Source organism: Clavelina lepadiformis, chromosome 3 (assembly GCF_947623445.1).
Source record: "Clavelina lepadiformis chromosome 3, kaClaLepa1.1, whole genome shotgun sequence".
Taxonomy (NCBI): Eukaryota; Metazoa; Chordata; class Ascidiacea; order Aplousobranchia; family Clavelinidae; genus Clavelina; species Clavelina lepadiformis.
Window position 1 is genome coordinate 16,840,814 of NC_135242.1, and position 12,900 is coordinate 16,853,713.

Consider the following 12,900-nt stretch of genomic DNA (forward strand, 5'->3'; position numbering starts at 1 on the left):
TTGCACACCACTGACACCAGGAAAAATTGGTGTGGTCTAAAAAAGGAGTCACCAAATTTAGCTCCGATTTCAATAACTCCGAAAAAAAGAAAACGGGAGACACGGATTTTTTCCCCTATTTCCAACTGGTTTTGGTCCCTAGGTGGTTACAGTAACAGGATATTGATAAAATGTCCTCAGAGTATGCACACCTATCCCTTCGTACCATAGCCTATGGAAAAGTGTAAACATTACATAGTTAGCTATTTGTGGCCAGCATATTGTTCGGCATCAAGTTATACAAGGCAGAAGTTGGCCTGTTGCTATAATTGTGATTTTCAACTTTTGTAAATGGCTTCTGATACAGTAGACGTTTCGGGAAAATTTATGTGCTTAAGTTAACATATTCTCCTGTTTATGCATGTTGTTTTCCATGACAGATAATTATAATTAGTTGTACAACTACCTAAAAAGTATTGCATACATAATTATATGTGCAACTTCAATTGTAAACTCTATAAATTATCAAATCTTCATAGACATGATTTGTTAACTATACTTTCTTAGTGAACTTTTTAGAAAATCTGTTTGCAGGACGTAGATGTAAGAGATTTACTTTAAACAAGCTATACAATTAAAATCAAAATGGCTTCAGTGTTACGATGCTTAAGTCTTCTCAGACGAACTAACTCAGTGCCTCAACAGGCTCTTATCAGTAAGACTTTAGCTTTAGATGTTATAAACTTATGAATTTAACCCTTTTTTTTGCTGACTTGGCTATTGATGGTAGTTAATTTCTGTCGAACTTCTTTTTTGGGCTGCTGAGTTTATTTTACTTCAACTCGTATATCTACTTTTAATTTTGAATTGTCCCATCGCTTATGTCTAACACTTGTGCGTCTTAGAACTAACCTTGTTATCTATAATGTAGAATAAACTTGTCTCATAAACGTTTTTTTTTTCAGGCTCAGCTAGTAGAGCTGTATCAATGTCAGCTGCATTACAAGGTATAATTCATGGCAATGTTTCTGTTGAAAATAATAACATTTTGAAATGTTGATGATATGAATAATGTTATTAGATTGGTTTGATTTAGAGTGATATACTTGTAGATATTTACACTTGTTATGTATATACAGGCAAGCATATAAATGTTGATTATCAAGGTGACATTGCCGTAGTTAGGCTTGACAAAGAAGGTGCAAAGGTAACTAACAATTTTAGTACTGTACTGTAACTGTATAGGCTACATGCTATATTTTGCATCAAAATTTAGTAGTACTCCAATACTATATTTTGCAACAGTATTACAAATGCTACAACATGGTCACTAAAATTTGCTGTTGTTTCTACCACTTTTTTCAAATATTTATAATAATGTTTACTGCACTCTTTAGATGAACACTTTGAATCAAGAAGTTTTAGAAGAGTTTGTTGAGGTGTTCAGTACAATACAGAAAAATAAAGACGTAAAAGGAGCTGTCTTGATATCGTCAAAGCCAGGATCTTTTGTGGCTGGCGCTGACATTGGGTAAGATACTTTTTAAAAAACTGCTGTTAGATTTTAAACTATCACAAAAATAATGTTTATTTTGCATGTACAGTATATAATTTAGTACATATAGCAAAAAGTTAATTTCCAATATTTGTAATCTTTATTTGCAAAGGATGCTGAAAACGGCTGGTGACGAAAGTCAAGTGACTGAAGTTGCAAAACAAGGTCAGAAAATCTTTCAGGACTTGGAAGATAGCAAAAAACCATTTGTGGCTGCTATTCATGGTGTAGCACTTGGTGGAGGTCTTGAAGTATGTCAAATTGATAGATAGCTTATACCAAAAGCAGTTTTAAAATGTTTATGATTAGGGAAAGTACATGATGAACTGATCAATGATAAATTTGATTAAATGAAATATGCCCAACCTGATTTACAAAATCTTTGCTGTACTAAAAAATCAATTTTTACTGCATGATAAATATTGCATTTTTAGCTTACATTGGCTTGTCAATATCGTATAGCAACGACCGATCGAAAAACAAACCTTGGAGTGCCAGAAGTGATGTTGGGCTTGCTACCAGGTATGATATTTAGCTTAATGTCCAATTACTTTTTTTTAATGGTTTCAAATTTTATTGGTGTATCTACAGCCATTACTCTTTTTTCGTAAACAAGCTGCATTTTGTTGTTTATATTGGAGTTGAAAATGAGAAGTGACTTTTTAATGAAAAGGTTTGTTTAGGTGCCGGTGGAACTCAACGATTAACCAAACTTGTTGGTGTTCCTTCTGCCCTTGACATGGCAATGACTGGCAAGAATATTAAACCGAAAAAGGCCAAGAGAATGGGCTTGGTTGATCAATTAGTGCAGCCACTTGGTACTTTATTTGCAATTTTTTTAATTTTACCTTACTTGCAGTTTTTTCACACATTTATATTGTGCAGGTCCTGGCGTTATGGACCCAGAAACAGCAACAATGAAATATTTGGAACAGGTGGCAATTGAAACTGCTCGTGGATTGGCAAATGGGTCAATTGCAAAGCCCACTGTGAAGTTTTCAATGATGGACAGTGCGTACTCACCAAAAAGACATTTTATATGTATTCTAAAAACACTAAACCAAGTTTTTTTGCATTATTATTTAGTGGTGTATATTGCATGAAGTAGGTAATTATGTTTATTTTCACAGGAATTATTCACAGTGCTTTGGGTGTTGAAGCTGTTAGAAATTATTTTTTCGACACTGTAAAAGGAAAAGCTTTGAAAGTTTCTAAAGGCTTGTATCCAGCCCCATTAAAGATAGCAGATGTAAGAAATATTATAGTTTTTAGTCACTTAATCAAAAAAAAATTATCAGTATTATTCTGACAAAAAATAACTTCTGCTACCATTCTAACAGCTTGTAAATAAATGTACTAGGTAAGACGTGATGAGTAATTAGTTAGGAAATGATTAGATTTGATTCTGGGCTGAATGTGATGCAATTATGCAATTGATTGGGGTATTTGAACTTTGTAACTAATATTGCAGGTAATCAAAGAAGGGGTAACAAAAGGTAAAGAGGCAGGTTACATCGCAGAAGCTGCTGCATTTGGTGAACTTTCACAGACCAACGTTTCTAAGGCTTTGATTGGTTTATATGAAGGCCAAACGCACTGCAAGAAAAACAGATTTGGCAATCCTGAACGACCTCCAAAGTAAGTTTTATTTTTTTATCGTACAATTTCCCAGGCAAGCATATTTTGATAAAAGGTTTGGTGGCGACATACAATGTCTCTTTTTTACTCCAGAAATAATTAAATTACTTTTTTATAAACAATTTGGTAGAGAACCCCACAATTTGCAACCAAGTTTTCCATATATAGTCACGCTAAAAAAGCCTCTGGTATGATGATTAGTGCTGTATTTATGTTTTTGCAGTATAAGCTTTGAAATTGTACATTTTTAAATATGTTTTATGGTTACACAACTTATCTTACATTGAATATTCTATAATTGCCTCGGGTATTTTACGATTACAAGTTGTATTGTCCTCTGTAAAATAACCAAAGGTAGCTCTGGTTTTGCTTTAGAGAAAGGTTTAACTAGAAAATCTTGTTTGTTTAACTTCGTAAGGTGTGTTGCTGTTCTTGGTGCTGGCCTAATGGGTGCTGGAATTGTTCAAGTCAGCATTGATAAAGGCTACCAAACTATCATGAAAGACTCATTTTCCAGTGGTCTGGCAAGGGGGCAAGAGCAAATTTATCAGGGATTCAACACAGCAGCTAAAAAAAAGAAAATCTCCACGTATGACAAGTTTTTGGCCTCATTTCCATGAGTACAAATGCATAAAATGTTTTTAGATTCTCACGAGTCAAATTGATTAATAATAATTAATAGTATGTTTTCGAGTCAACTGAAATTTTCTGTACACAGCAAAATGTAGTGTGAGCACTGAGCACACCATTGTGCTTACAAATTCTATTCCTGATTGAATAGATTTGAGAGGGATCAAATCGTAGCAAATCTTGATGCCACCCTTTCCTATGAACCGCTGAGCCAAGCTGACATTGTAATTGAGGCAGTATTTGAAGATATTAATATCAAGCACAAAGTTGTTAAAGAAACAGAAGCCGTACGTAGCCTTTATTTGAATATTTGTCTGGCGAATATTAAAAGTAGTTTGCCAGCACTATATGAAACTTTCATGATTCTTTGCTATCCTCACAGGTAATTCCAGAGCACTGCGTATTTGCGTCCAACACTTCGGCATTGCCAATTGCCGAAATTGCAAAAGCAAGCAAAAGGCCAGAAAAGGTTTAATAAAATGTTATATTAATTTACAAATTAAAAACGTAAAGTAAATCATAAGATATTCTTATACAAAACGAAATTTATTACAGGTGATAGGCATGCATTATTTTTCACCTGTTGACAAGATGCAACTTCTTGAAATTATCACCACTGACAAAACCTCAAAAGACACAACAGCAGCCGCTGTTCAAGTTGGTTTGAAACAGGGAAAATTGGTCATTGTGGTCAAGGTGATTATCCAATTTGTGCCTAATTATTTACACAAAGAAATTCAGAAATTTGTTTTATTTTCTAATGCACGCAAATTTGCCCAATCCTAGGATGGTCCAGGTTTCTACACAACCAGGCTCCTTGCTCCAACACTGTCGGAGGTTATCAGACTTCTTCAAGAAGGGGTTGAACCACAAAAAATTGACAAACTCGCAACCGGTTTCGGATTTCCTGTAGGCATTGCCACATTGTTGGATGAGGTAATGCGAGATGTTCTTATCAGGGCACATGTCGGTAAGGTCATGGACGTTATGTTGTATCATGATATAATTTCTTTTTGTTAGGTTGGCATTGATGTTGCAGTCCACGTGTCAAACTACCTTGGCGGAGTATTTGGTGAAAGGTTTGCGGGTGGTAACGTAGAAGTCCTGAAAAAGCTGGTTGATGGTGGACATGCAGGTTTGTTGCTTACAACGAATTAGTTTGAGACGTATCATATACAGCTTTCTTGTATTCCTCCAGTCTGGAAGTTACTACGTGACAATTGACGCGTAATCTAGGCAAATGTTTGCTCAGTTCGATTGGTCGAAATGACTATAATGTAGAGAATCTGACAAATAATATCCGGTTTTTAATCGTTTACAAGGTCGCAAGAGTGGAAAAGGAATCTACATTTATTCCGGTGAAAAATCAAGTTCACGACCTATAAACGATGCTGCCATTAAAGTGCTGAAGGAATTTGCCATCACACCGGCCCAGGACGTGTAAGTGTTAAAAAATGATTGTAATTGAACTCTGTTATATTTGACGCATCGTTTAATACAGTGTATTTGTATGCTTTAATTGCGGGTTTACACCAATTGCCGCGCTGTTGGTCATGTGGTGGCACGTTATTGTGAATGTTAACCTACTGAAGTATGAGCATTCTTCTCTTTTTAAGTGGAAGTGATAGCGATATCCAAATGAGGCTCATCTCAAGATTTGTCAACGAGGCAGTCATGTGTCTTCAGGAGGGAATCCTTGATAACCCGGTAACTTATGAGTTATGACATAATAAAACAAATCCATTTTTGAAATGATAACCTGAAAGAATCGCTTCATTCTCTAAACAAATTTTCTATGACATTGCAAAATGAAAATGCGCTTGTGTACCTGAAACTGAGTGTTTTCCTACAGCGCTTTTTTAAACGTTCAATTTTGTCTTATTAGCTGGAAGGTGACATCGGTGCTGTATTTGGTTTGGGATTCCCACCTTGCTTGGGAGGTAAGACACTTTCCGTTGATTTAGCATCCTGTTTCTGTGTTATTAAATTAAGTTTGTCACCAATAATATTAGGCTAATAAAAGCTAATTAAACAGTAGTGGGTTGCTTAGGTTGACGTTACGAAGATATTGTTCATGTTTAAAACTAGGTCCATTCCGGTACGTCGATCTATACGGTGCAAAACAGTTAGTCGATACCATGCGAAGATTTGAAGCAGCATATGGTACCGCATTTACACCTTGCTCGCTACTCCTGGAACATGCCAAAGATGAATCCAAAAGATTCCATCCATCCTAATCCCTCATTGGTGATATTATAATCCCAGATTATTTATTGGCCTCTTTTCACTGTTTGTTGTAGAAAATCTTTTTTGTCTCAGATATAATATTGATAAAATATCGGTACTTTAACGATGAACTGCAGGTTATTAAGTCTCTTAATTCGTGCGTAATTCTTCCGCTGTCCAAGACTTTATCCGTGTTTTGCCATTTCTCAATCTATTACTTCTTTGAACATGTGGGCCAACTGAATGATATAATTTTCTACCTAAAGTTTCCAACATTTTTTTATATTGCTGCAATGTGATTGTATTCGAGCTATTTGCAAATGGCCATGGCGTTGCATGCAGTAATACACCAACAGGCACGTTAATAATTTTCATGTGGTAAGGTGACTGTGTAGAATGTCATCACAATCAGTTTCTAGAAATAGCTAAGCAAGATCACTACTGGGCATATCTACACTACAGGCTACTTTTTAAATGGCCATGTCAACATGATCTACTGACCACACATCATCTGCGAAATAAAAATAAGCAAAGAAAGTTGATCTTTTTGTATTTTAACAAAATTAAAAACTATTAATCGGAAACATTCTGACTATTCTTGATCTGTGTGTGGATCAACCCACACTGCGATTGCGGGATAGGGCACGTCGAGCAATATGTAAATGAATTAGGGTAAAATAAGGTACAACCATATTTTGCTTAATGCGAAGCAATTCCGAATATTTACAGTAATTCAACATTTTCGTTCACTTGGTTGTTCTTACCAACCACAATGATAGGTTTTAACTACTTACAGGTTGTAACCAAGCGTTAACTTCAAAGCAGTAGAGGACGAATGAGTTTGCGCTTGCTGAAAATTACCAACTAGTAGTTGGATGAAGAACAAATATTAGGCTCGGAAGCCACATCGATGCTTACAGAAACATAACTGTATTTAAATTACTTTTTTTGTATAAGTTTGAAAATTTTAAATTTAAGAGTTTTTGGGTTTAATGACCGTGCTGGTTGTTACCAGCAATTATTACCTTAATTTTTTGAGCACGTTTTAAGCCTTTTCAGCTTTGTCACTTTACCCATTTGTGAGCGCATGCTAATAACAATTGGGTTGATTTTTCATGCCCACCGCGCTTTTGACGAAAAATAAAATGATTGATCGAATTCAGTTACCGCCAGATCGAACTGTAACTATATTAAGTTGTCGTCGTAAAAAAGTCGTTCATAAAATAACTGATATCATTTTAAAAGACTATTTGCAGGGTGGTCCAAACAATTTTCCTCTGAAAGGTAAAGTAGGCTACTGCATGTATTCCTCTTTCGTACCTCACATTTTGTAGAAATTGTTCCCAAGAATTTTATTTTGTATACATCACAAGGAACTTTTTTGTTCTGGAATTCTTGTTTGGTTCAGCAACTTTAGTTTCCGAGTACAACGTGATATTTTATGATGTGCTCAAGTGTTAGCACAACAGCGTTGAACCAATGTGACGGCGAACACAGGTTACCCTATCCTAGAGAAAGCAAAAAAATAATTAAGAAACCCTCATTGAAACAGCAAGGGCAAGATGTTGCAAACATAGAAGAAACAGTCAAAAGCCTGAAGGCATTCTCCTCGAAACGATAAAGATTTTATTACTATACTGTATGATATCAACTTTAGACTGCCCTCATGTTTAATCATTGGCATTTCGCTGTTCATGTTGCAATAGCCAAACGTTTGGAGCGCTTTCACCAGCGCTGTTTATTTGCAATTATGACATGTACAGTAAATATTGTCACATGCGTACTAACATTTACCTGCTGCCACACCCCTCCGAGTAGAGCAAATGGGTAAAGCGTGTCGTAAATGACCAACAAAACCTTTTGTTTTGATAGCTTTAGACTAGAGGTAGCGACGCATTTTTGACTTCATAACTTAGTCATCACTGATCAAAGGATATTCTAACCCACAAAGTAGCTGTATTCTGTTGGCTACCTATTGGATAAGTAGCGAAAAGTTTAGATTTTCCAATCATTGACATCAACATATGAGCTTGCATTAGCCTAAATCTATATTATGAGAACAAAACTGCGGGTAGGGTAAATTGGAAAGGTGTGGTCTTTCCAGGCTATGGCATTGGCCCATTTTAGGTCGTCGCAGTCGGTTATTGGTCTGGATACAGCGTAAGCGCCAAGAATGGTTTATTTACCTATTCACTGTACATTTTCAATTGCGCAATTTCTTAGCATGATACTCTTTGTGTGTCGTGAACTTGCCTACGTCTGGTCATACGTGAACATCATAGCTTTGCTGCATGGTCTGAAGAAAATTAAGCAGCGCGTTAACAACCCCACGCTTGAGTTGCTTCCCGCCATTGAGAACGCTTTGTATGTGAACTACTCCGGCTGTCAACACTACTTGAGTGAATGCCGAATGCCAATTCTACCAAAAACACGTATTGAGTTAGGTAGCAAAACGTGGAGTCAGACGAGCCCTATCTCACTCAACATCAGGAAGGAATGAAGCGTTTAAACTCACTTAGCATTACTGCAATATTTATTTAATACAAGTACAATAGCATATTTGAACAAAAAGGCATATTTATCAATAAAATGAAAAGGCGCTTTAAGCGGTAACTGATACAAGTACATACCATTACATGTATAACGGCGCTAATTAAAATTTTGTTTCAAAATCTACGAAATGTTGCTGACGTTACTAGACAGAGTGCGCAGTGCTATTGCACATAGCAAGAACATAAGCAGAATACACAACATTTAAACGAGATGAAGTTGTTAACATTAGCAAGTAATAAGAAGCAACAATTGGCACTCTCACGTTGCGACCGGAGAATTAGATTTTTATCGTTCGCCAACAATACAACACTGATCTACACACAGCAGTGAAACTGCGGAAACATTAATTTCAGTGCGCTTTCAAAGGGGCGCATGGTCTCAATGCAACACTATCGACAACACTTAAGGCTTGGGTACGGTCACCATAATTGGGTTGAAGCAAGTTTGTCCATTGTGGATTCCCAAGTACTGAATCACGGCGGGTGCGGGGGCAAGGACTGGTTCCGTTTTCGGCGCAATTCTAATCTGATTTCTAGACGAGTTAACCACGTTATGGTTTGTCGAGTTCGGTGACGAATTGATCTCGTTGGAATGAGAAAGTGGGTTAACAAGAGTAGGCGGAGTTGCCGGGGATTGCGTCAGAGTTATTTTCGTTGTCAGCTTGTTGATCTCCTTCTGCCAATTAGGAATCTTTCTGTTGCTGTTATGGCGCTTCATATGTTTGGTCAGGTGATCACTCCGCATGAAACGTCGTTCGCAAACTGGGCAGGCGAAGCGCTTTTCGCCGGTATGCGTGCGCCGGTGACGTGAAAGTTCATCAGACCGAGCAAAGCATTTTCCGCATCCATCCCACTGACATTTAAACGGTTTTTCTCCAGTGTGCGTACGGAGATGCGCCTTCAAATGACTGCTTTTGAAGTATGTTTTCCCACATTGTTCATAATGACACACATGAGTACGCCGACGACCCAAGTCTGCAGCTGCCCTGGGCTGGGTTCTGTTTGAGGTAGAATAACTTGCAGGTAAGCCGATAGGCGTGGCAGGTACTATCGGCTGCAGTTTAGTATGAATCGATGTTGGACTGGCCGGTGGAGACAGGACTTCTACGTGCTTCTTTTCCTCTGCGGGTTGGACGGCTGACGTCTGCTGGGGATTCACCATCAGAAGAACTGCACCCGGTGCCTGTTGTAGTGCTTGAACGTTACCCATGATAACGATAGGCATGGTTTGTATGTGGTTGTTTCCGGGAATAGGAAGGAATTGGGCGTTGCCATTTTGAGCAAGTTTCACTGGTTGAATGGCGGAACTCGCCAGGCTTTTGTGCTGATCAATTGTAGGAAGCGAAAACTGTGGAAAAGGTTTGGGCTGAATTGGATGAAAAGTAGACGGATTTTCCTTCTCGTCTTCTGAGCAAGTGTGAGTTGCATCCGGATCGGACTCCATGTCGCTCGTTTCGAGTTTCTCATCCGCAGATACGTCTGTGGTGGTCTGGACTTCATTTGACATGTTGCTCGGGCTATCTGAGGTATAACTGTGAGTTGGGGAGGCAGCAGGTGTGAGGTAAACTGGAGTGTTCAAACTAGGGCTCGCTGTATTGGACCTAACGTTGTCAATGGTAAGTGGGGAGTTGCCGCGGCTTACAGAGAAGCTCGGTATGTACCATGAAGGCGTCCACGCTTCTCTGCTATTGTGAGATTCGCTTTGATTTTCTGTGCAGTCCGAATCGTGGCGACACCTCTTCGCGTCGCTATGCAAATTATCGCTGCTATGAGACCCTGAAAGTGTAGTCATCGCTCGTTTGTTCGACATCGTGGTCATTGGTCGAGCGTTGGTAAGGTGGGTTACAGCTTGTTGTGTATCAACCGACGGTGGTGGGGTGTAAGGGGGCGTAATCATCTATAAAGGAAATAAAAACGTATGAGCTAAGTGACATCACCGTGTCCGATTTCACAATACTGTAGTAAAAGAAATAACAACCGGTCGTAAATGGAAGTATAGATTTCAGCTTACCATGCTATTTCCTTCCAACCCGTTTTCCTCCGTTGTTTGGTGACAACCATCAGAATCCGCAAAATAAATTTTTCTGTAATGCTTCGAACGTAACCTGGGCGGAAGCACTGGCTTTCTGGTGTTGTTAGTTGGAGAAGACGACAAGTTGCAAAGTTGGCGCATGGACAACAATGTGTCTGCCGCCTCACAGTCGCTACATCCGCCGCAAGACGCACTGTTATGCCTTGACCGAGATTCACTATCTGAAGTTGTGACAGTGTGGCATTGATGTGTAAATGATTCCATCGTACCAGTTCGATGTAAGTTCGTCTGCAACAAAAAATTTACTATTGATAACACAAAATTTACTATTGATTAGTGAAGCCTTAAAGAATTGACTAATTTCACCAACAAGGGCAGAACAACAGCATTCTGCCTTATGAAATACGTTATGTTAGTATTGGTCATTCTTGACTTCTAACAAAGGCACGCCCCGTGCCAATCATCCTATGAAAAAAGGATTTGGAAGGTTCTGAAAGAAACGTTGCGCCACACTAAAATGCACGATGTGATCACGCATCGAACACGCGCCTGATCAGCGTTCCAACGAATGGTTGTCTCATAACAAATAGACAAAAAACTGATGACGACAACAAGCCCACGCACTACAGCTGATCGCGTAAAATAAAGAGAATAAGGAGGGAGTAGGCGTAACCACCACTTTTAAATATTTCTCAAGTTATGTAAGGCCTGCAATGAGCCCTGATTGGCGGTTCGCTTCAAATGTCTCACACCCACAACGAACGCTGAGTCCAGACAAAAAATAAACGTAAAATTGACGTTTGCTCCTCTTTATGGCAAAAATCTACCAATAATGAAATGAACATTCGCCTTTCCGCTTTCGTTCCTGGGTCATGAAACCCAAAAAGCAAACGATCATGTATGCACAAATAAGAACAATATAACAAACAGAAAATATCTAAAAGAGTACGGTACTTCATTTATAACTTACGTAACGGTTGAAATCTTACTCTGTTCCTTCAAAACGCTTGAACTACGCCTTACCAAACCACTTGAGCATTGCTAAACTAAGTAACTAAGGTAAGATCTGTGCATTTTTTGGTGATTAAGCTGTTTTAACTGGGCGACTTAGCTCAATGACAAAGAACTAATCGGACATCACCACATCGAACATTATAAACATTTTCTATATATAAAATTAGGAAAAGTTTGCAGAGCTCCTGCATCATCAATGTCAGGCAAAACGGACGGAGACAACGTGTGTAAATCAAAACTGACTAATTTCTACCGTTAAAGGTGGGCTGTGGGATATGTCGCGATTACGGTGTAACAGCGAGTAATTGTGATTACATATAAGAATACCAACTTAACACTTCTAATAACAACAAACAATCCAATAACACTATCAGACATAACTAACAACATACGACACACAAACTTCAGCATTATCAATCAACAAAGCTCTATTACAAGCATATTGGCCTAAGTAACGAAATACTTCTACGTATTTACCTCAAATTCATCAGTAGAGTTTTCAGGTGATCCTGGCAACGATCTCATCGTGATGTCTATAATCCAAAGCTTTTCTTAAAACGATCAAATACTCTACTAGCTCAAACAGTTGTTCTTTAACACTAATAGAACCTTCACTTGCAAACGTTAATTCAATGTGAATCGAGTGTCGAATTCTACCAACAAAAACATGCGTTCCTGTGCTTGTAGTATGGGAGGGTTGAAAAGTTGACCAATCAGAGGGCAAGGTAGAAAAACGTCACCACGCTGAGACAAAAAATCATGCTTCTGACGCGTGATATTTTGCCGGCAGTGCGTGCTAACCGGCGTGCTAGACAACTGACCCACGTGTGTTTTAGTGTTGTCTTGCAGTCACAATGATGACGAAACGGCTTGAAAAATAGCTCCAATTGCGCGATAGAGCGCAATAGTAGGAAGTTAGGAACCTTTCTTTTTTACTGAGTATCTTTTATCGCTTTTTCTTGAGATAAATCTTTATGATGTCGTATCTAAAATAAAACTTCATTCTTTGTAAATAAATTAAATGTCAATGCAAGTGATGTATTGTACTGTATGAGTGTACGTGAACAACAGTTGTACTTTTTGCTTTATTTTGCTTAAACACAAAGACGGTTATCCTACAAGCGTTCTATATTGATTACGTTCAAAATCTTTTTAAAATGTAGCACTTCGCATTGTCAGTAAAATTAGTATTTCATGAATGGATTTATTGCAACCATGCGATTCAAAATGAGCGACATAGTTACTTGAACATTACACGTGAAGTGTAATACAGC

General features: G+C 38.1%; 2 protein-coding genes across 2 annotated transcripts; one reads left to right on the forward strand and one right to left on the reverse strand.

The window, feature by feature from the left end:
* Nucleotides 1-534: 534 nt before the first annotated feature.
* LOC143450153 (trifunctional enzyme subunit alpha, mitochondrial-like) lies at nt 535-6,570 on the forward strand. Its single transcript, XM_076950589.1, has 20 exons — nt 535-694; nt 945-986; nt 1,119-1,186; nt 1,377-1,510; nt 1,647-1,785; nt 1,969-2,056; nt 2,218-2,352; nt 2,420-2,545; nt 2,665-2,783; nt 3,006-3,172; nt 3,591-3,761; nt 3,954-4,089; nt 4,185-4,271; nt 4,358-4,498; nt 4,589-4,738; nt 4,823-4,937; nt 5,125-5,242; nt 5,419-5,509; nt 5,688-5,742; nt 5,891-6,570. Exons 1-20 carry the CDS (start codon nt 625-627, stop codon nt 6,037-6,039), a joined length of 2,301 nt encoding a protein of 766 aa, XP_076806704.1. The 5' UTR covers nt 535-624; the 3' UTR covers nt 6,040-6,570.
* A 1,968-nt stretch (nt 6,571-8,538) lies between these two features.
* Nucleotides 8,539-12,280, reverse strand: LOC143449586 (uncharacterized). Its single transcript, XM_076949849.1, has 3 exons — nt 12,104-12,280; nt 10,592-10,900; nt 8,539-10,477 (listed from the first exon to the last, which is right to left on the reverse strand). Exons 1-3 carry the CDS (start codon nt 12,149-12,151, stop codon nt 8,984-8,986), a joined length of 1,851 nt encoding a protein of 616 aa, XP_076805964.1. The 5' UTR covers nt 12,152-12,280; the 3' UTR covers nt 8,539-8,983.
* Nucleotides 12,281-12,900: the final 620 nt, after the last annotated feature.

Bases quoted from the DNA above. Each gene is read 5' to 3' on its own strand.
- LOC143450153 (XM_076950589.1), top strand. From the start codon at position 625: ATGGCTTCAGTGTTACGATGCTTAAGTCTTCTCAGACGAACTAACTCA. The intron at 2,784-3,005 runs GTAAGAAATATT...CTAATATTGCAG, and splicing joins CCCCATTAAAGATAGCAGAT to GTAATCAAAGAAGGGGTAAC. The intron at 5,243-5,418 runs GTAAGTGTTAAA...TCTCTTTTTAAG, and splicing joins ATCACACCGGCCCAGGACGT to TGGAAGTGATAGCGATATCC.
- LOC143449586 (XM_076949849.1), bottom strand. From the start codon at position 12,151: ATGAGATCGTTGCCAGGATCACCTGAAAACTCTACTGATGAATTTGAG. The intron at 10,901-12,103 runs GTAAATACGTAG...TTTTTGTTGCAG, and splicing joins ACTCTACTGATGAATTTGAG to ACGAACTTACATCGAACTGG. The intron at 10,478-10,591 runs GTAAGCTGAAAT...TTTCCTTTATAG, and splicing joins GGTTGGAAGGAAATAGCATG to ATGATTACGCCCCCTTACAC.